This window comes from Protopterus annectens, chromosome 12.part0 (genome assembly GCF_019279795.1).
Source record: "Protopterus annectens isolate FY-2018-M chromosome 12.part0, PAN1.0, whole genome shotgun sequence".
Taxonomy (NCBI): domain Eukaryota; kingdom Metazoa; phylum Chordata; order Ceratodontiformes; family Protopteridae; genus Protopterus; species Protopterus annectens.
Window position 1 is genome coordinate 149,857,520 of NC_056746.1, and position 23,187 is coordinate 149,880,706.

General features: G+C 41.2%; 1 protein-coding gene across 1 annotated transcript in view; it reads right to left on the reverse strand.

Annotated features, from left to right (window-relative positions):
• Positions 1 to 1,436: 1,436 nt before the first annotated feature.
• Positions 1,437 to 23,187, reverse strand: part of LOC122816141 — a 64,878-nt gene continuing 43,127 nt past the window's right edge. Inside the window, exons 2-3 of the mRNA XM_044088897.1 lie at positions 17,695 to 19,060; positions 1,437 to 1,653 (exon numbers count right to left, since the gene is read on the reverse strand). Coding sequence (XP_043944832.1) covers positions 17,811 to 19,060 — 1,250 coding nt within the window. The 3' untranslated portion in view covers positions 1,437 to 1,653; positions 17,695 to 17,810. The remainder of the gene's footprint in view (positions 1,654 to 17,694; positions 19,061 to 23,187) is intronic.

Sequence of the window (23,187 nt, forward strand, 5' to 3'; positions counted from 1 at the left end):
CTTAAGAAGTTACTAGTGTTACTTAAATATCTCACAAAATCATCCAAAAGCTGTGGGCAACCATCCCATATTAAAAAAATATCATCGACAAATCTTCTGTAATATTTAATATTATTCTTAGTCTTGAATTTTCATAGATTTTCTACACATATTAGATATTACAGAAGATTTGTCGATGATATTTTTTTTAATATGGGATGGTTCCCCATAGCTTTTGGATGATTTTGTGACATATTTAAGTAACACTAGTAACTTTTTAAGATTTACTACTTGCTCATCAAAAAAAATCTATTGATTTTTTTGGATGCTAATTTAATTCTAAGTAATGGACAGTTAGAAACTAGACTGTACAGGAAGGCAACATGGAGGGATCATCTCTTACACAGGACTAGCATGCATCCTGGACACGTTTTTGTAATGTAGTTAGAGGACAGTGTTACAGAGTGTCCAGGTTGTGCATCAATAACATCACCTTTGACAGAGTAGTAACTTTATTGTCTGATAATTTTAAACAAAGAGGGTACTCTGAACTTGAGGTTAGTTCTAATGTAGGAGCTGCCTATAATGCAAGGAATAATACAGCTAAACCTTTCTTCTCTGATGGGTGAAGAAATATACATAGAAAGCCTGTTCTTGGTAAAGGGGCTAGGGTTTTGCTCACTCACAACAGTGATGTAGGTAGAATTTGTGATACAGTTACAAAAACTGGCCAGTTCTGTTAACAGATGAGACTACCAGGAGGATTGTGGGAGATACACCAAGTTTTAGTTTTAAGAATTGTCCTTCTTTAAAAAGGTAGCTCTGTTATACTTTAGGAGCCCAGAGAAATAATAGAATTTTGATGTCTGACAGACTGGGTATGTTTGCGTGCCTCTCTTGTAAAGCTTGGAGGTATATATTTAGCAATAAGGTTTTTGTGCAACCTGTAACTAGTAAGAGGTTTACTCCTACATTTTATTCAGATTGAACTTCAAGAGATTTGGCATATTTGGCAATCTGTAATAACTGTACCTGTTTCTACATTGGAAAGACCAACTGCTCTTAAGGAGTGTATTTTAAAGCATGTTAGGGATATACAATGTGGATATTTAAATAATGCTTTAGCTAAACATATGGATGTTTTCACTGCACCCAGGTTTTCTTTTTTAGCTTTACAGACACTCACTAGCCGTTTAAGAGGAGGAGACATAGTTAATAAAGTTGAGAAGGCAGAGGTGAATGGGATTATCACACTACAAGCATATAGGGTTCCTGGTTTAAATGTTATTCTACCTTTAAAGCTGGCACTCAAGGCATGTAAGCTAGCTCATTAAGTTAATTGCCTCTTACTATTTATATGAGATGTGTTTTACTCTGATTTTTATCTTTGATGAAGTGCATTTATTGCATGAAAGCACTTACTATTTTGTTTTAATAAACTCTGTTTTTATCGGCTGTGGATGGTTGGTTCACATCATTTTGATTTCTATGTACTATATTTGTTGATGAACCCTCCTTTGACCCAGAGGTTTGCTTGCTTTTTGTGGAATTCTCTGGTGCTTCCCCTGATGGTTTTGTAGTGTGTTTTGTTGTCTTCAACTGCACGCCAAGCATGTTTGTCAGCTTTGTCTCCCACGGACTTAGATTCGTTTGTAGGTGGTAGAATCACTTTCACTGTAAAATATATATTTATGTTACTATTTATCATATTACTTTCTCGTTAGTTTATTCTGCTCATATCTATAATTTTACATTTGTTCTAAAGATAGCTTTGTCAACTCTAACACCACTAAAGCTAATTTCTTTTATGAAATGAGAAAAAAATCTGAAATGATCCTAGATGAATAAAACAGATTTACATTTCCTCTTCTTAAGTTTTTCATTCCTGTGGTGCTTTGTACACATCCCTGCAAACAAAACTGTCCAGCCATACTGTTTATTCCCATGTAATATGTACATCCATGAGTGTGTAGACAAATGGGAGGGTGAATACGTTACTAAGACCGGCAGTCTGGTTAGAATAATTACAGAAAGGGGACATTAAATCTGTATTTCTTTATAAAGTTATGAGCAGTTTTCAAATCTCACTCTACATTGCTAATTGAGTTGGGAGTAGAAAAATATGTTTTTTTTCCCCTGGCAATCTTACTAAATGTTAAGCAATCAGGAATCATCATGGATTCAAGTTATTGTCTTAATGTTAAATGTACAAACATATAAAACTTCAAACTCCATTACTGTTGTTATACCTGCTTCCTCATTGTAATGCAGAAGTTACAGCTGCAGGCTAGAAAAGGACAGAGACCACATCTGCAGTCTACAGTAAGTATCCGTATATCATGCATATACAGTAACCTATTTCTGGGCATTTTATTATTAAGCAATAACCAATTATGTAGTGTGGTATATTGAAGATTTATCCAGGGTTGGTGTGATTAAATAAAGCCAACCATGGGTAAATTTCAATATACCACAACCACGGAGTCGCTTATTAAGCAATAACCCATGCCTGGGTGTGGGTAATGCTGGATTTACCCACGGCTGGTGTGGTTTGGTCACTTGGGCTTCGCCCTCATGACCAAACAAAGACAACCGTGGGTAAATCCAGCATTACACACACCCAGAAGTGGGTTATTGCTATTATACAATGACATTACTTAAGAAAAAAATACTTACTTTTCTTAAATAATGCCCTTGTATAACGGCACCGTGCTCTCCTTCTGCCTCTGGATATCTCCTCCTTGCTCTATCTGATGTACTGCGCATGCGTTTGGAACTTCCGTTCCCATGGACAGCCAGTACATCAGTGCCCAGGAAAGTAAGCAGGGGAGAAAAGAAGATCTCCGTTGCTCCACTTTTCTTTTTCTTTTGAAAAAAAACCTTAAAATTAAAGAATATATCAACGGAAAAAAAGTCATGGCGACCAGACCTTTTTCCATTGTATATTCTCTCAATGGGCACGCTGGTTTTGCTGGCCAATCAGCGTGCTCATTTTACAATGTTAATCGCCAGTCATTGTATAATTTGCAATACATTATTTGTATAATGCCCCAGTGTATAAGAGTGAAACTAGAATACAGGATTTTGATTCAGTGTTTGCCCAATTAACTTTATCCAGCATGACAGAGATTGATGAACAAAAAGAAAAAAGTTTTAAAAATGTTTAGTCTTTAATTTAAAAAGAAAGAAAAAAGGAGAGTGTTCAGAATAGTGATGTATACCTGTACCTCTCAGGGCTGTAGCCAGGATTTTTGGAATTGTACATCAACTTTCAGACTACTGTTCACTCAGCCCTTGAGAAATTTGAGATCTGTACAGCAGATTCACCTGCTGTAACCACTGCCAGTACAGTTACCTGTTCTCAGTGCTATAAATATCAAACGTACAATTTAAAATGTGACACATAGCAACATGATTACATTAGAAGGCTTTAACAGGACAGCTAGTAAAGTATCAAAGCATTCATCATTCTGAACACAGTTATATTCACTGATGGCCGACTCAGAATTTTTTATTTCATTTATATATTTGAAGCTGGAACACGTGATGTGTATTGCATGCATGCCCACACACACATGCATACACAGGTCCTTACATGCTTTAGTTTTTTTTAATCTCTCCTGTTTGCTACCATGGTTAAAGGATCACACCTTTATAAGAACTACAGTTAGCAAGAGAAAAGGAAATTGCAGCTCTAGTAAAGGATTTTAGTCAAAGCAGATAGATTTTGTACCACAAATCTCCTGGTCTTTTTTTACTATGGTCTCTCTGTATATTAATCCCCCTTTAGAACCACTAGTGCCAGTGGAGATTGCTGATTCTCCAAGAGTACTTTCTAATGGGAATAATATTAATGGCTAAACATGAATTAGCCAGCTGCCACTGTTTAACTGTGCATCTGTAGAGTCTAGTTCAGAGCGCTCATCCTATAAACATGGAATTATCGGAAGTATGGAAATTAGTTTAGGTGCATCATAATTCATATCTTTCCATGGACAGTGATAATGCTTTGGTAACTGATTAGAAATGGTGCTTCAACAAATGTACTGCCTCATCAAAAGCAATATCCTTTGAATCGAGCCATGTGAGCCCTAGCATTAAAAATTGGTATTAGATAGGTTCATAGGTAGGTACTAGGCTATCTGCCCGAAGGCATTTATAAGCCTTGCCGGAATGTGTTGGCTTTCACCACCCCCTTAGATTAGTTCCCTGTGCCTCTGTCCAGCAGAGCCATTGAAGTGATCCCTGGGGTAAACTTTCTGTTTCCCATCCACTTGTCAAGGTTTCTCTTGAAGAGGGTTAGCAAGGAGCTCTGCCTAATGTAGATTGCAATCTTGTTCCAGAGCATGGGAAGTCTCTGGGACAGGAATCTATCCCTCCAGCACATCCTATTTATTGTTGTGGTGAGGTTTAGATCCCTGGAGCGTGTGGCTCAAGGGGAAATAGTTTTCTTTAAGTGGAGCATGTCCATCAATTCTGGGTTGGACATGGCCTTGTATGTCAGGTAGAGATTACTTCTGAGTAGGCGGTATGCAACCGAGTACAGCTGGAGTTTCTTCAGTCGAGCTGCATAGGGCATCTGCTTGAGGCCAGTAATCCTCTTGGTGAGGTACTTCTGTGGTCTTTCCAGTTGTTGGAGGTATCTTGTAAGGTACATCCCAAATGGGGCATTGTACTCTATGATGTGTCTGATGAGTGATGCATAGAGGGGCCCAATGACCTCTCTCGATCTGGATGCAAACCCTTTTGTGATTAGGTGAGCCACATAGAAGGATTTTCTAACCACTTTGGCAATGTGATTATTAAAGGAGAGGTTTCTATCTACTTGGGTCCCCAGATCCCTTATTACGTCTTCCATATTTAGGGGGCTACTACCTATGTGGTAGTTTGTGGGTACTTTGTTTTTTCCAAAGGGGATGACTATGCACTTTTTGGCATTTAGCTTGAGGCCATGGTTTTGACACCAGGTATCTGTCTCAGTGAGACCCTTTTGGAGGATGTCTGTGTCAGCCGGAGAGTCAATTATAGTGCCTAGTTTGCAGTCATCTGCAAACTTGGTCAGCCATAGTCCTCCTGTGCTTGCCTATATCTCTGAGAAGTATATGCTGAACAGGAGGGGTCCTAAGACTGAGCCATGGGGAATGCCACTTGTAACTGGTTTGGAGTCAGACCTAGCTCCCACAACTCTTACCATGTGGGTTCTGTCCATGAGCCAGTTGGCAAACCATCTCGTGATGTAGGGGTTTATGTTCAGGCTGGTGAGCTTGTCTATAATACCTGAGTGGGGAATGGTGTCAAAGGCCTTTGCAAGCTCTAGGTAGGCTGTGTGGACCACCTTTCCCTTATCTATAGCCTTGGTAACTGTCTTAAAGAAGTCCACCAGGTTTAGGAGGCATGATCTGCCCTTAACAAAGCTGAACTGGGTAGGGTCCAGTGTTTGGAGGTTTCCAATGTCTCTGTTAATGAGATCCATGATGATGCGCTCCATAGCTTTGCAGACCAAGCTAGTCAGGCTTATAGGGTGATAGTTCCCAGGGTCTGTTGTGGCTCCACCTTTGTGGAGTGGAATAACCGTTGCTGTGTGCACTCTGTGGGCACATAGCCTGTGGAGAGGCTGAGTTTAAACAGTGTGTTTAGGTAAGGGGTTAGTTCATCTCTGAGCTCGTGTAAGATGCAGCCTGGACACCGTCCAGTCCCATTGATGCTGTGTTTTTGGCTTTGGAGAGGGCTGTTTTAACCTGAGTGTCTGTGATTTCAGGAGCACTACATTCTTCTGGTATAGTTATGGGCCCTTTTGGGGGTGAGAGAGGGGTGAAGTTTGCACTGAACCTGTCTGCAAGGATGGTTGCTATATCAGTTGTTTCAGTGTATTTTGTGCCATTCTACACTAACTCTGAGCAGATCTGAGAACTGACACTTAAGATTCTTGACATAGCTAATGAATGCCTTGTGGTTATCTTTGGAGTCCATGGCAATCTTTCTTTCGAAGCTAGCCTTGGATGATTTTATGAGGGAACATAGTTTCTTGCTGATATTTATCAGGGATGTCTTCCCTTCTTGGGATTTTACTCTTTTCTGTACTAGTTTCCTCCTTCTATTGTATAGCTTGTTTATGGCAGGGGTCCACCAGACTGGTTTCCTTTTCTTGGAGGAGTGAGTCTTGGTTTTGTTTGGGATAGCAGGATCCATGCATTCTTGTAGGTGCCCGTAGAATGCATTAGTAAAGGATTTTGCAGCTTGGACAGCGTTATCCTTTAGCATGGGGGCTTTGAAACTTCCCACCTCGGTCTTAAGTAACGTGAAGTTTGCTTCTGAAAAGTTTTTCACGGTGGTTTCTTTGACCGGGGGGTGGTGACGGAATGTGAATATCCAGAGTGATTTGTTTATGGTCAGATCTAACCAGCGAGGGGTTGACCGGTCGCCCATGTTGGTGATGACCAGAAAAGTCCTTTACTGCTACTACATAACAGATGCCATGAAGCAGGTTTCTGCTCCACCAATGTCTGGTGTCCATCCTAATCACAGTAGTTAGAAACTGACCCTTTAAAAGAGTGGCAAAATTACAGGAAATCTTTAAAGATGAATATGGAATATATCCAGACACTAGTTTTATACCAGATCTCTGCAAACTGGTGTCCAAGATGGTAGATTTTGCTTGCATGTTGTTAACACCATACATCATTATTAGAACTCTGGTGGCAATCAAGATTGTCTTTCAAAGTGCTACTTTTTCCCCCTCCACTTTGAAGCAATGAAGTGTTAGGAAGAGCAGGGGAAATAGAATGTACAGTCACCTGCTGAGTAGGAAAATAAATCTTAACATCAGCAGCTGGAGGAAAAGTAATCTTGTTTGGCTTCCCTGAGTCCCAGGTTAGTGAAGAGTTCCCAGGTTCGATACCCGGTATAGACTCAGTGCCATGTTATACATTTTATTTCTATGAGAGAAAGATTCAGTGAATCACTATCCTAGGCACAAGAGTTTGTTTTCTTAACTTGGAAAGTTGTGGCAGGAGATGATATTTTTACAGCTGCAGCCAGATCAGAATCAAAGTGGTTCATTCTAGTACTACCTCCTCATCCAGACCCCTCTTCCCCTCCCCGAGGCAGTGTGGTAGCAAGAACATGGAAAATGGAAGAAATTTCCACCTGTGGTTTGAGTGAACAAACCTTAATTCCAGTAGACAGAAGAAGAGAAGTGTTATTCAGCTACGGAGAGCACCTTGGTGACTGACACATGCCCTTTTACTGTACATGCCATAGGCTCTTTGCTGTATGCAGTTTTATTTGTCTCTGAGGGTGTGAATCTACTGTCTGAGTTCAAATACCAGGAGTTTGAGACTCATATATTTGCTGCCTTCTGGCTAATAACACTGCTCACATTTTAAATGCAAAATTAAAACCACAGAAAAAAAATTTGCAGGCCTTCATAGGTTCATAGGTTGGTACTAGGCTATCGGCTCTAAGGCCTATGCAAGCCTAGCCATAACAATTCCCTGGATATTTCTTCCCACAATATTTACTTCTCTGGGCCCCTGTCTAGCAGAGCGACTGACATGATCCCCGGGGTGAATTTCTTATCTCCCATCCAATCATCAAGGTTCCTTTTGAAGAGAGCCAATGAGGCGTTCTGCTTGACATGTATGGGCAGTCTATTCCAGAGTATGGGGAGTCTCTGGGTCAGGAACCTATCCCTCCAGCGTGTTTTGTTCATTGCAATGATAAGGTTTAGATCCCTGGAGCATGTGGCTCTGAGGGATTGGGATTTCTTTAAGTGGAGCATGTCCAACAGCTCAGGGTTTGACATGGCCTTGTATGTTAAGCAGAGATCGCCTCTGAGTAGACGACATGCCACAGAGTATAGCTGGAGTTTTTTTAGACGGTCAGCATATGGCATCTGCTTTAGGCCTGTGATTCTTTTAGAGAGGTATTTCTGTGGCCTTTCCAGCTGTTGCAGATGTCTTGTGAGGTACATACCAAACGGGGCATTATACTCTATAATGGGTCTAATGAGGGATGAGTACAGTGGGACAATGACCTCCTTTTTTCTGGATGAAAAGCCCTTAGTGATGAGGTGTGCCACATAGAAGGATTTCCTGACTGTTGTGGCGATGTGGTTATCGAAAGTGAGACCACTGTCCACCTGTGTCTCTAAGTCTCTCATCATACTTTCGATGTTTCGTGTCCTGCCACCTATGTGGTAATTCATGGGTACGTGTTTTTTTCCAAAGGGGATAACTAAGCACTTCTTAGCATTAAGCTTGAGCCCATGGCTCTGGCACCAGGCATCTGTTTCTGTAAGGCCCTTTTGTAGAATATCCACATCATTTGGGGATTCAATAATGGCTCCCAGTTTGCAGTCATCTGCAAATTTTGTTAGCCAGAGTTTCTTAGTGTTGGCCTGTACTTCAGAGAAGTAGATGCCAAACAAGAGTGGCCCCAGGACTGAACCCTGAGGTAGTCCACTTGTCACTTGTCTGGAGCTGGATTTGGAGTCAGCTACTTTTACAGCCTGGGTTCTGTCAGTAAGCCAGTTGGCAACCCATCGAGTGACATAGGGATTTATGCCCAGCTTAGTAAGTTTATCTATGATTCCAGAGTGGGGGATGGTGTTGAAGGCCTTGGCGAGGTCCAAATAGGCTGTGTGGACCGCCTTACCCTCGTCCACAACTCTGGAGACTGATTCAAAGAAGTCAATCAGATTCAGGAGACAAGAACGGCCCTCCACAAACCCAAACTGGGTGGGGTCCAGTGTTTGAAGGTTGCCAATGTCTTTGTTTATAAGTTCCATGATAATGCGTTCCATGCCCTTGCAAATCAGGCTTGTCAGACTGATGGGACGGTAGTTCCCAGGATCCAAGGCGGATCCTCCCTTCTGGAGCGGGATAACTGTAGCTGTGCGCCACTCAGTGGGCACAAAGCCTGAGGTGAGGCTATGATTAAACATGACACTTAGGTGAGGTGCCAGTTCATTTTGTAGTTCATGTAGTACACAGCCTGGGATGTCATCTGGTCCCATGGATGCTGTACTCTTAGCTTTGGAGAGTGCGGTTTCTACCTGTGTGGCCATGATTATCGGAATTTGGCAATCTTTTAGTATTGAGATGGGCCCTTTGCGGGGTGAGAGGGGGGTGAAGTTGGCACTAAATCGATCTGCTAGGATATTGGCAATATCCTTGGAATCAGTATATTTAATGCCATTCTGTTGTAGCTCAGAGCAGATCTGAGCATTGCCATTTAGATTCTTGACATAACTATAGAATGCCTTGTGATTGTCTTTGGAATCTTTGGCAATTTTATTTTCGTAACTAGCTTTTGAGGATTTTATGAGGGATCTCTGCTTCTTACTGAGGCTGGTGAGGGAGTTTTTTGCATCATGGGAGTTTCCTCTTTTCTGCAACAGTTTCTTCCTTCTGTTGTATAGTTTGTTTATAGCAGGGGACCACCAGATTGGCTTCCTTTTTTTGGAGAAGAGCATCTTGGTTCTATTTGGGATGGCACGATTCATGCATGAGTGGATGTGCTCATACAGTGCCTTAGTGTAGGATTCTGCAGTTGAACTTCCAGATCCCTTCTGCGTGGGTGTTGTGAAGTTTGTCACTTCTGACTTCAGTAGCATGAAGTTGGCTTTGGAGAAGTTTTTTAAGGAGGTTTCCTTACTGGGGGGTGGGGGTGGGATCTGGATGTCAAGGGTGATTTGCTTATGGTCAGACCTGACCAATGAGGGGGTGACCACTGGTGTAGAGCATCTATCTCCCATGTTGGTAATGACCAGGTCTAGGATATTGGAGCCCCTGGTGGGTCAATGGATTAGTTGATCCAGGGCATTGGAATTTATGAATTCCAAGAACCGTTGGGAAAAGGAGTTGGTACCTGAGTAGTTTTCCCAATTAATGGCAGGGTAGTTGAAATCACCCAGTATTAGGGTGTTTGGTTGTATCTTAACATTTTCCAGTATGTTCAGAAAGGTGTAGTGAGAATCTTGGGGCATGATGGGGGATCTGTAGCAAGATCACAGACAAGTTCCCAGACCACGGATATAGACTCCGTCTCTCACTCTCTATATCTGTTGCTCTCTTTCTCAGACTATGTTTGTTGCTCTTCTGTGTCTCAATCTCACTCTCTCTCTGTCTCTCTCTCTCTCTCTTAGACAACATATAGAGATATCAGAGATCTACAATGAAGGCTGCTCAACATTCAGCAGCTGAGCAGGAGGAAGACAGAGTCAGGTCAAGAGGAACTACAGAGGACTCTCTACATTTACTCTTTTATTCTGACAAATGATTATTTGCTAACAGAGGGGCAAGTAAGCAGGAGACAGGAACACTGAGGTGCATGCTCTACAAAAGGTTTATAAATTCCTTGAAAAACTTTTTTTCTTTTTTAACAAGAGAAAATGTTCTCAGCTGTCATGATTCTATCTTAAAATGAAACGGTACAACACTTGACAGTCTCCTAAAGGAATTTCACACTGAGCTGAACAGAGAAGGGGCACTGACCACAACTCTGATCTATGATATATAACAATAAGTATCCTGTTTTCTTGCTTATGTTTACTAGTTATTGCTTATTCTTACCATTTATTGCACTTTTTATTGACTGCTGCCTTTTTATTACACTTTTTATTGTCTGCTGCCTACTTTTTACTGTATTTTATTGCTATAAACTAACCTGCACTATTGTACTGCAATTGTCTGCCTTATGGGGCCTGTTAAATCACTTTTGCTACTGCCTCACTTTTTGTAAAGCTTTCTTAGCTAGTTTCACTCTGTAAAAGGTATTAACTTGATTTTTTTCCATTTGCTAAGTATCTGTTTGTTGCTCTGATTTTCCTGCTAAGGAGTATAACTAATTTCTTTGCAGTTAAAACCCTTCTCTAAAGTCTCCTTGCTCCTTTTTATTTATATATTTTTTATTTTATTTTATTTTACATTTGTTAACCGGGATAGTCCGACTGGACACAGGTCCATTTACAGCGGATGCCTGGGGAGAAAAGCTCTGTACAAGTAACAATATAGTTTACACATTTGATTCAAGTCACAATTAAAATATAGACAAAAGCACTTTTTATACAGAAAGAAACAATTCTTGGTTAATATGCATATAGAAAATACATTTGGAGGTTTGTAGTAGGGATTCCTGAGTTTATTAAGAGGAACAGAAATACCTTAGGGTAGTTAGTTTGTTGTTACATGAGGTAGGGGTTTATATGATGCATGGGCATAGCCAGGAATTCATTAGGTGCACTCTGAGAGTGTTTTTAAACAGAGTAGTTGATGTAGCAGAGGTCAGAGTAGGGGGAAGGTTGTTCCAGATTTTGGCTATATTGTGGGAGAACAGAGCTTTCCCGGCAGAGTTACTGGCTTTGGAGATACAGAGGAGAGATTTTTTCAGAAGAGTGGAGGAGGCGACTTGATGTGTATTGGGTTAGAAGTTGGTTTAGGGAAGGGGTTTTGTTGGGATGATTTACAATATTGTATACAAGTATTAATTGGTGGTATTTGATTAGTTGTGGAAGTTCTAGCCATTTAAATTTCTGTAATACCTGACAGTGATGGGTTTTGAAGCTGGAGTTACTAGCAAATTTGGTGATTTTATTATAACATGATTTGAGTTATTCAAGGTCTTGTTTTCTTGTATGGGTAAGGATTGGGGCGGTGGACAGCAGATGTGTTTGGGCTAGTGTAATTCATGCTTTGTCATGAATTTTTTGTGTCTGTATAGTGTACCTACTTTCTTGTGGGCCTTTGATTGTTTGTGATATGTGGACATCAAACAGTAGTTTATTGTCAATTTCTACACCAAGAAGTTTGATGTGGTCAGTGGGGGAGATCTTAGTACCATTTTTGGATGTTATTATAAAAGGTTGATGGGTGGATTTAGTTATGTTGGGAGCAAATATGAGTAATTTGGTCTTGTTGGGAATTGAGGACGAGTTGGATTTGGGTAATCCTGTTTTCCACTGAGGTAAAGCATTCCTGGGTAAGTTTTTGTAGGGCTGTAAGTGATGGTGCGGAGCAGATGAGTGTTGAGTCATCTGCATGTTGTATAATTGTGGCATGTCGGGTGGCTGTATGAAGGCTGTTAGTAAATATGGAGAAGAGTAGAGGGCCCAATACCGAACCTTGTGGGACTCCTATAGTTGTTGGAAGTAGGAGAGATTGTATGTTTTGCCATTGGACAGATTGTCTGCCTGATAGGTAGCTTTTAAACCAGGCTATAGTGGAGGGGGTGAAAGATAGGGAGGTCATGGGTACTGAAACTGTCTGCCTTACTGGGCCTGTTAAATTACTTTTGTTACTGCATCACTTTTTGTAAAGCTCTTTAGCTAGTTTCACTGTACGAAAGGTATTAATTGGAAATTTTCTCCATTTGCTAAGCATCTGTTTGTTGTTTTGTTTTCCTGCCAAGGAGTATATCATATAACTGATTTGTCTGCAGTTAAAAGCATTCTCTAGAGTCTCACTTCTTTTTCTGTTTAAAACTTTCATTTAGTGTCTCGCTGCTGCTTTTCTGCTGTGATAAACATTTTTGTAGTGTTTTCTGCCTAAAATAGTGTAGGTAGTAGCTGTAGCATAGTTTCCCAGCCTTCCTTCCTATTGTTGTCTTGTTCTTAAAACTGGTGGCTTTGCAGTTGGTCATCACTACTGTAAATATGATCTGGGACACTCTTCCCAGTCCAGTGTCATTAGCTAATTCTACCTAATACAGAAAGAACATTTGGAAAGGCCAACCCCCTTAGTTTCTTAACCTTGAATTATCTTCTGTTCCTCCTTTCTCCCTTTCCACTCTACTTAAAAAAAGAAAGAAAAAAATGTATTCCACTGCTTTTACAGTATTTCTGTTTTGTCCTCCTACTCTATTACTTCATCTTCCTTTTTCAGCTACTTGTTCTCTAAAGTGTTCAATTACACCTTTTCTGCTGCATTTATTACTGCTTGTTTTTAGCCTGCTTAAATTGTAAGTGTTATTCTAAGCCTCTTAGTTTTGGTTTAAAAACTTGGGCTTTAGGCCTACCCATTAGCTCTCCCTGGCCTCTCTCCTTCAGATTCTGGCAAATATGGATGGATAATTTCCTATGTTTTTTTCTTGCCAGCCTGGTTGATATGGGCATCCTGAGACAGTGTAGCAACTGCCTCATGTACATGGACAACCATCTATTACTACCACCTAGGAACACAATTTGTGAGAGATGCAATTATATTAAGAACCTAGAGTCTATGCTCTTTCCCTCACAAGCCAGTATATTTGGCATTGAGAAGGTTATCAACACCTCAAACACCACCCACAACTACACAACACACACCCACATATGTGGAGGTTCTCAACAAAAACAAACCCAAACAAAGGAGATCTCAGAGGCAAAACTACAAACAAACTTCACAACCCTCCAAACCACATACCACACATAGTCCACACACCTGTGTCTCACAACCATAAAGGTCAAACCATAAACCCAACATATTAGTCATAGGAGACTCCATTGTGAGACACACAGATGTGCCTCTCACCAAGCTGGATAAGGAGAAAGTCACGTTTAGTTGTCTGTCAGATACAAGAATACGCCATATCACACACACACTCAAGTCTCTCAATAACATGTACTGTTATGACTCTGTCATAGTCCATGTTGGGATGAATGACTTGAGATGTACCTCCCTGGACTATATGAAGAGAGACATGCTTGAGCTCACTGAATATGTGACCCAAGCAGGTATGTACCTAGCCTTAAGCAGCCTTCTACCATCACCCAGAATGATGCCGTAATACAAACAGAAAATGATTTACTTTAATAATTGGCTTTGTTTCTGGTGTCATTCCAGGGGGATCCAGTACCTAACAGCCTGGGAAGATATGATCGACAGACCACTATGCTTTGCTAGAGATGACCTGCATCTCATTTGGGCTTCAGGCTTCTGGCAAAGGCCCTTGCCTCCCCCATAGTGCCTTTTTTAGGAAAAGTCCTGAGGTCAATAAAACCAACATAAAAATTTCAACAAAATGCAAATTAAAGGTCATGATGCTAAACGCTAGGAGTCTAAACATGAAACTGCACTCACTGCAAGCATTTTTAACTCTGGAAGATGCTGACATTTGTGCAGTCACAGAAACCTGGTTGAAAGCTGCGGCGAGCACCCCAGCCTTACCTGGTTACTCATCCTATCATACATTCAGACCCCAAACTGTGGGCAGAAAAGCCAAAGGAGGTGGAGTTTCAATATATATCAAACACACACACACACATGCCTCCATGCTTGTCAAACAGTATGACACACAGGAGACACCCCAGGTGCAGTTAACCATTGACAAGACCCCTATTCAAATCATAGCTAGTTACAGGCCCCTAAATTTGACTCAAGATGCCCACTCCATCTATCTGGACCTATTTGAATCTATCAAGATTCTACGCTTTACCTGATCCTGGGCGACTTTAGCTACCCAACCATAGATTGGAAAAACTACTCATGCCAGAACAGAAATGCCCAGAGATTCCTCATTTTTATCAATGCAAATGCCTTGGGACAGCTAGTCAATACCCCTATAAGAGGTGATAATATCTCGGACTTGGTATTAACCAACATGAGTAACCACTGCAGTACCCCTACAGTATCATCCTCCCTGGTAAGATCCGATCATAAAGCAGTCACTTTTGAAGTCAGCATCTCCCCTGACCCCCTCTACCTAAGGTAAAATAAAAAAAAACTTCTCCAAAGCTAATTACAACCTCCTGAGGGATGGTATGAACAGCTTCACAGCCCCCTCCCCCTCTGTATGAACTGGTACCAATGTCCAAAAGTACTATATGAGCACTTATATAGATGCATGGAATCAGGAATACCTGACAGGACAAAAACCATCTTCCGCAAGGAAGAGTAAACCTCTTTGGTGGACATCTGCAATAAATAAACTATATAACAAAAGGAAAAAATTGCTGACCAGGACCAAGAAGGAGCAGGTGCCCAATTGGAAGCAATCTCTCCTTAGCCTGAACAAGCAAATAAGAGCACTAGTGAAATCGTCTAAAGCTAACTTCGAGTCCAAATTGGCCACATCTACTAGAGACAATCATAAGGCCTTCTTCACATATGTACGCAATCTCAAAGGAAGCACCCAGATCTGTTCAGAACTGGTGGTCAAGAACACCACATACACAAATACTGTAGATACAGCCAACCTACTGGCTGACAGATTAAAAAAAAATTTCACCCCTATGTCCCCCATCAGTAAATTAGGACATCCCCAGTATCTTCCCCCCTCTCCTTATCTCTAGGGAACAGGTCATCACTGCCCTCTCCAAGGCAGAAAATGCAGCCTCCACGGGACCCGATAACATCCCAGGCTGCATCCTACATGAACTCAGGCAGGAACTTGCAGCACCATTAGGCACCCTATTCAACAAAAGCCTGAGTACTGGCTTTGTCCCAGCTGAGTGGAGGACATCCACTGTCTTACCTTTACATAAAGGTGGAGCATCTTCCGATCCGAGAAATTATAGACCCATCAACCTAACTAGCCTTATCTGCAAGGCATGGAACAGATTATCATGGACCTCATTAGCAGGGACATTGGTAACCTCCAAACACTCAACCCCACACAGTTTGGCTTTGTCAAGTGGAGGTCATGTCTGTTAAATCTGGATGACTTCTTTGAGAGTCACCAAAGCCATGGACAAGGGGAAGAAGGTGCACACCGCCTACCTTGACCTGGCCAAAGCCTTCAACACTATTCCCCACTTGGGCATAATAAACTCTCTCAACTAGGCAACAATCTACATGTTACCAAATGGGTAGCAAACTGGCTCACTGACAGAACCCACCTAATCAAAATAGGGGAAGCCACCTCAAGCAGTAGACCTGTAATGAGCAGTGTACCCCAGGGATCAGTCCTGGGGCCTCTGTTATTCAGGATATCCTTCTCTGAGGTGCAGGCCAAAACCAGTGAGCTACGGCTGACCAAGTTTGCTGATGACTGCAAGCTGGGCATGGTCATCAATTCCCCAAGTGATATGGACATCTCCAAGAGGGTATCACCCAAACAAATGACTGATGCCAGAAACATGGCCTCAAGCTAAATGCCAAAAAATGCATCATTCCCTTTAGGGAGAGTGATGTCCCCATATATTATCACATTAATAACAACATTCTAAGCATGCAATCAGTCGTGAGGGATTTGGGCACCCAGGTTGATAGCAATCGAAAATATGACCACCATGTTGCTTCCATTGTACAGAAAGCTTTCTGCATGGCCCACCTCATAAGTACAGGTATCTCATCCAGGGACAAGAAGCTCCTAACATATGAAAGCACATGCAGCAACTGGAGAGACCACAGAGAATCCTCACCAGAAGAATGCAGGGCCTCAAACATCTACCCTACACAAATAGGCTAAAAGCCCTATCCCCCTACTCAGTTTCATACAGACTCTTTAGAGGTGACCTCTGTCTGGCATTCAAAGCAATCTCAGGCCCTGCCTTGATGGGATTGCTGCATATGCACAGTCAAGTTCCACTCCAGTAACCTGCATGCGTGACCTCACCCTGGTCTGTGACATCAATGGGACTTGCTGACAGGACAGATTTGTGTCTCCCATATGTGGAATAGACTCCCTGTCCATGTTAAGCAGAGTACGTCATTATCCATTTTCAAGTGCAACCTAGATAACTGGATGGGAAACAAAAAATATACCCCTGGGATTCCAGTTGTGTCCCTGGTGGACAGGGGCTTTTGGTGTTGACTTTTCTAAACATGGGCTAAATTCTTGGCTAGGCTTATAAGGGCCTCAGGGCCAATAGCCTAGTAACTTCCTATGATCCTATGATTTGATTCTCTCAGCAAAACTTATTAGTAATTTACTTTTGGAATGTCATTAAAAATGATGTAAAATCATATAAATGGTATCTTTATAACAGGAAGAAAGTGTGCTCTTAGCAATGCTGAAGTCTATGCCAGTAGTGCAGTTAGGGAGCCCTTGACGCCTTTTATGATCCTGCAAACCTGATGGTTTATAACCTCAGAAATGTTATGTTAAATGAAGGGAAGAGCAATGGAGGCATGTTATCACCAGCAGAAGGAGGTATATGAGATTTTGCCCCCCTTGGTGTGCAAGGGTTGTTATTTTTTTACATCAGAAGATTATGAAATTGTGGTATTTTGAAATATTCTGATGCAGACTTTTGAAGTTTCCTGTTTACCAAATTTAACTGAAGAAGTACTGAGTCTTTCTAGTGGATCATACCCTTTCCTCCTTCTATGTATTTCAATTTGACCAGATCAGGAATGTATCCAGAAATCTCTTTTCTGTGCTCATTTTTCATAGGATTGCCCATTACACCCTCAATATTGTAATAAAATATATGTACATCTCTGCAAACATGTACCTGCTTTTAGTTTTAGCTACTTGCAGTTGCAAAATATTTTTAGTGTATTATTCCTTTCTCTGTGCATGCAGAACAAGTATCTATACCTTAAGGATTAGTTAATGAAATTCTAGACATCTAGGGTCTATATGCTATAATGTTTCTGAGAGATGCATAAAAAAAGTTGATGGTTGATTACAATGAGTATGCCTGGATACATCCTTCTGACCTTTATATTTCTTCTTTAGATGTTTAAATGATATTTACAGAAACTTCAGGTTAAATATACATTTTTGTAACCCTCAGGACATGTATAGACCCTGCTCAGAGTGACATATGTTAATTTTATAAACATTTCTTACCTTTTTGTGAATTCTTCCTCTTTCCTAGAACTGGCATTTTTTTTGTCGCTCTTTTCTTTTGGTGGGAGATCCTGATGTGAAAGTTTCAGACACACATTTCTTTGAAGGAGCTTTTTTCATAACTGCCTAAGGAAGTTCAGAGCCATGTTGATCATTGTATACTGTAGTGAGTGATGCTTTGTCACAAATACTTGCTCTTTGGGCTTTTCTTCTTCCTTCATTTCCTGTACTGTTTGAGTAACTTCTGTGACGTAAGTAGAAGTTTGCTTTTCTACAGAAAGTGTTGTTACAGCCTCCTCTGCTACATGAGTGAAAGGAATGGTCTCTGTAGGCCCTTCTGTTATTTCAGACTGTTCGCCTGCTACATGAGTGAAAGGAATGGTCTCTGTAGGCCCTTCTGTTATTTCAGACTGTTCGTCTGCTACATGAGTGAAAGGAATGGTCTCTGTAGGCCCTTCTGTTATTTCAGACTGTTCGTCTGCTACATGAGTGAAAGGAATGATCTCTGTAGGCCCTTCTGTTATTTCAGACTGTTCGTCTGCTACATGAGTGAAAGAAATGGTCTCTGTAGGCCCTTCTGTTATTTCAGACTGTTCGTCTGCTACATGAGTGAAAGGAATGGTCTCTGTATGCCCTTTTGTTATTTCAGACTGTTTGTCTGCTACATGAGTGAAAGGAATGGTCTCTGTATGCCCTTTTGTTATTTCAGACTGTTCATCTGCTACATGAGTGAAAGGAATGGTCTCTGTAGGCCCTTTTGTTATTTCAGAGTGCTGTTTCTGTGGAATTTTCTTTTGCTTACAGTAGAAGTCGAGCTGCTCCTCTGTTTGTGATTCAGCTGATACATTTACACAAGGTACACAGCGGTAAAATGACTTTTTAATTCGTTTCTGAATTGCCTTGGTATGAGAACAAGCTGAGGAAAGCACTGCAGCAATCCTAGTAAAGAATGATGCAGGTTTTCGTCTGGCAAAACCTTTGCTATGGACAGTGTCTTCATTTTCTGTTGACATACTAGGTTTAGATAAGTTATCTGGAATATCTTTGGTGGATACAGGACAGGCAGAAGGTGAGCGATGCTGAAATGAAGATACTCTGCCATGTACCCCTTTGCTGCTCTTCTTTTGTTTCTGTGTATATTCAGTGCTGATGGCACTTTCTTTGGGTATCCATAGTGCTGGTTCTTCACCAGCACAGTCAGGACAGGTTTCTTCATGAGAATCACAACGTACGTTGAAGTAAAGCTTCAGTGGCACTTCACCTGATGGCTTTGTAGAAGTGGTCACTTGTGTCTCAGGCCAGGCATATCTAGGAGTTGGTTTTTGTATGCAGTCTTCTTCATTAACTGGCCATGGAGCCACTTTCACTGTTTGAAGACATATTTGTATTAATATTTGAAATATTACATGTACTTAAGGTCACTGTACACTTATACCTGCTATTTTGCATTGGACCGCACATAGTTATGTCACCTGAGGACATGAAAAGCTATAGCCTTGTATGCAATTATAAAGAAATCTCAAACAGATAGTGTATGAACACAAGTGATTTACTTTTCCCCCTCAGAAGTAGGTTTAGGTGTGTAGTATTTTGACTAAATTAAGCAAACTAATGCATAAAAGCCACTGTCCCTAGTCTTCAGTGCCTTTCATTAAGTACTGTTTATCTGAATTCTGAATCCATATCTCTTCTCTGTAAAGTTTTAAATCACTAGGTACACAAAACAATCCATTCCTTTGAAATGTATGGATCACTGAGAAATCGTATTCTCCCAGGGAACAAGAGTTCAGAATGCAATTGCTCTGTCTTGTTGGAGCAAGACAATAGCTTGAGATTGTAGAGCACCGTTTATGCATAATTCCCCTTCTTTGAGTGTCGTATGACTAAGAAGATGGTATATACAGCTTCATAGTTTGGAGGACATGTCCTTATATAGAGAGCGTGGGGAGCTTGTTCCCTGACAAATAAAAACACTTATGTTGAACTATTCCATTATTTTGCATATAACAAGAGTGCTTTTGCTCAATTGTGTTCAAGGTCTTGGATGTGAGAAATCAGATGTTGATTTCTTGTAATGTCTTGGCAGACAGAAGGGTAAAAATAATATTACTAAATCAGCAGCCTGATTAAAGGAGTCAAGAACATTGTATTTTCTTTTATTGTAGTGTTGCTGCTATTTCTTCGTAGACAGTTACATAGTTTATACTAGTGTCCATATCAGGCCACTCAACTCTCCCTAGTTATGAACAATGTTTCTATTTAGTTATCATTTGTTTACCTGGACAGTCCAGCTTGGACAGAGATGATTTTCAGTGGAGGCCCAGGGAGAAACACTCAAGACACATGTCTTTGGAATGTGGGAGGAAACAGGAGCACCCAGAGGAAGCCCACATGAATGCAGGGAGGACATACAGACTCCACACAGAAGGCACCCCAGGTGAGAATCGAATCGGGGAACCTGTTGCTGTAAGGAGACAATGCAAACTGCTGCACCGCTGTGCCATCCTATTCTCAGGCCTGATATGCCCCATTACAGGATGTCCCTATTTTTGGAGATGTGACCCTACTTTCAGGCTTGATTTACTCTACACACAATTTTGTGACATCCTCATCACGTGATTTTTTTTTTATGCTAGTACAGAGCAAAAACACTACACTGCTAAGATAATAGTAGCAACAACATAAAGAAAAAGGACAAACATATTGCAACTCTTGTTTTTGATGCCAAATTAATGACTGTGTGTGGAAGAATTATATGATACAGTTCATTAATGTCTGCAGATTTCATTCTGATTATTTGATAGTATGCTTATATTTTTCCATAATCTTTTTTTCAACTTTTCCTTAAATTATTCCTGCGTTTAACATATTGGTCATCTAGTGTGTTTTTCTGTGTACTAGACAACTTCAAACCACTTGTGCTGGGTGGTCAGAAAAGTGTGTAGAGGGATTAATCAAGCCTGAAAACAGGGACACACCTCCAAGAATATGGACATTCGAAATCAGGTCTGAAAATAGGAATGTTCCTCTAAAATAGGGACACTTGAGAAGTCTGACAATGACAAAGGGATGAACATCTGCAGCTGCAGGAAAGGAGCTGCTTTTACTTGACCATTTAGGGAAGGATGTGCCTGATTCTGGGCAAGAAGGGACATCAGCACTGAAGATACATGGGGGGTCATCTGCCTGAGAGAGAACAGACGGCAGTTTGGATACTTCATACCAGACTGCTACTTTGTAAGAAGGGACATCAGCAGTGAAGATACATGGGGGGGGGGGGTCATCTGCCTGCGAGAGAACAGAGGGCAGTTGGAATACTTCATACCAGACTGCTACTTTGTAAAAAGGGACATCAGCACTGAACATGCATGGGGAGGGTCATCTGCCTGCTAGAGAACAGAGGGCAGTTTGGATACTTCATACCAGACTGCTACTTTGTAAGAAGGGACATCAGCACTGTAGATACATGGGGGGGGTCATCTGCCTGCGAGAGAACAGAAGGCAGTTTGGATACTTCATACCAGACTGCTACTTTGTAAGAAGGGACATCAGCACTGAAGATACATGGGGGGGGGGGTCATCTGCCTGCGAGAGAACAGAGGGCAGTTTGGATACTTCATACCAGACTGCTACTTTGTAAGAAGGGACATCAGCACTGAAGATAATGGGGGGGTCATCTGCCTGTGAGAGAACAGAGGGCAGTTTGGATATTTCATACCAGACTGCTACTTTGTAAGAAGGGACATCAGCACTGAAGATACATGGGGGGGGTCATCTGCCTGCGAGAGAACAGAGGGCAGTTTGGATGCTTCATACCAGACTGCAACTTTGTAAGAAGGGACATCAGCACTGAAGATACATGGGGGGGGGGTCATCTGCCTGCGAGAGAACAGAGGGCAGTTTGGATACTTCATACCAGACTGCTACTTTGTTATTCTGCTTCCCAGGAAACACTGGCACAGGCACAGAATAGCTGGTGTACAAGTAAAGAACAACACAGCAGTGGCTGCCATTTGAACCATATAGGAGGAGTTGCCTGAGCAGAGAGTGTCACCCTGAGCAACAGGAAGCCACAAGGTACTACTGTGCCAAACCTAGTGCCTTATGTACCAGTGCCAAGGGGGAAATAGCTGGTTGGTCAGCTGGATTTGCTCTCCTTGGACTCTCTTTACACTTTTCTTCCTTCATTTGTGTCCCTCTTGTTTGAGTGACCCATTCTTAGTTTTTCTTCCTTCATTGTACTGAGGACAATCTGCATAATGCATCCACCATTTGAGCTTTTCTGTTGCATTGCCTCTTTATGTACAGGTAGTCTCAGTTAATTCCCTGCACTCTTAATTCACTATGGTGCTGTGAAAATGATCCAGACTCAAAATGCACCCGAGATGTGAGTCAGCTAAGGAAAACTCTCAGGCCAAGGTTACTTATGTTTTGAAGCAGTAGTAGAAGAAGATACCACAAGCATGCTGTAAAAATAAACTACAATGAAATCGAATGAGTTTAAAGCTTAGAGATCATTCATGCTTGTGAACACTTTTTTGGTTAAAAATAGTTTTTGTATTACAATAAATATTGAAAAATTAGCTTAGAAATCTAGCACAAAAATGCAGAAATGTTACAGTCACACCTCCTAATGTCCTGTCATTATAATAACATGCTGCCAGCATATAATAATATAACTGTTCAGACAAACACTAATTACATTAATTGGGGTACAGAATGAAACGTAAATCAAGTATACATTTGCTAACTTGTTAGAGTAAGAATGTGGCAAAAAAATTTGAGTTATTTGTTTTTGCCAAACTGTTAATGTAACAAGGTGGCAGTTACATACTTGATTTGCAATTAATTCCACATCCCATGTAGCCAAATGAGTGCTTATCCAATCAATTACATTACCACATGCTGCTAGTATATTAGTATAACTACGTAACATGGGGAGGCAGCGCTAACAATTACATTACCACATGCTGCTAGTATATTGGTAGAACTACGTAACATGGGGAGGCACCGCTAACAATTACATTACCACATGCTGCTAGTATATTAGTAGAACTACGTAACATGGGGAGGCAGCGCTAACAATTACATTACCACATGCTGCTAGTATATTAGTAGAACTACGTAACATGGGGAGGCAGCGCTAACAATTACATTACCACATGCTGCTAGTATATTAGTAGAACTACGTAACATGGGGAGGCAGCGCTAACAATTACATTACCACATGCTGCTAGTATATTAGTAGAACTACGTAACATGGGGAGGCACTGCTAACAATTACATTACCACATGCTGCTAGTATATTAGTAGAACTACGTAACATGGGGAGGCAGCGCTAACAATTACATTACCACATGCTGCTAGTATATTAGTAGAACTACGTAACATGGGGAGGCAGCGCTAACAATTACATTACCACATGCTGCTAGTATATTAGTATAACTACGTAACATGGGGAGGCAGCGCTAACAATTACATTACCACATGCTG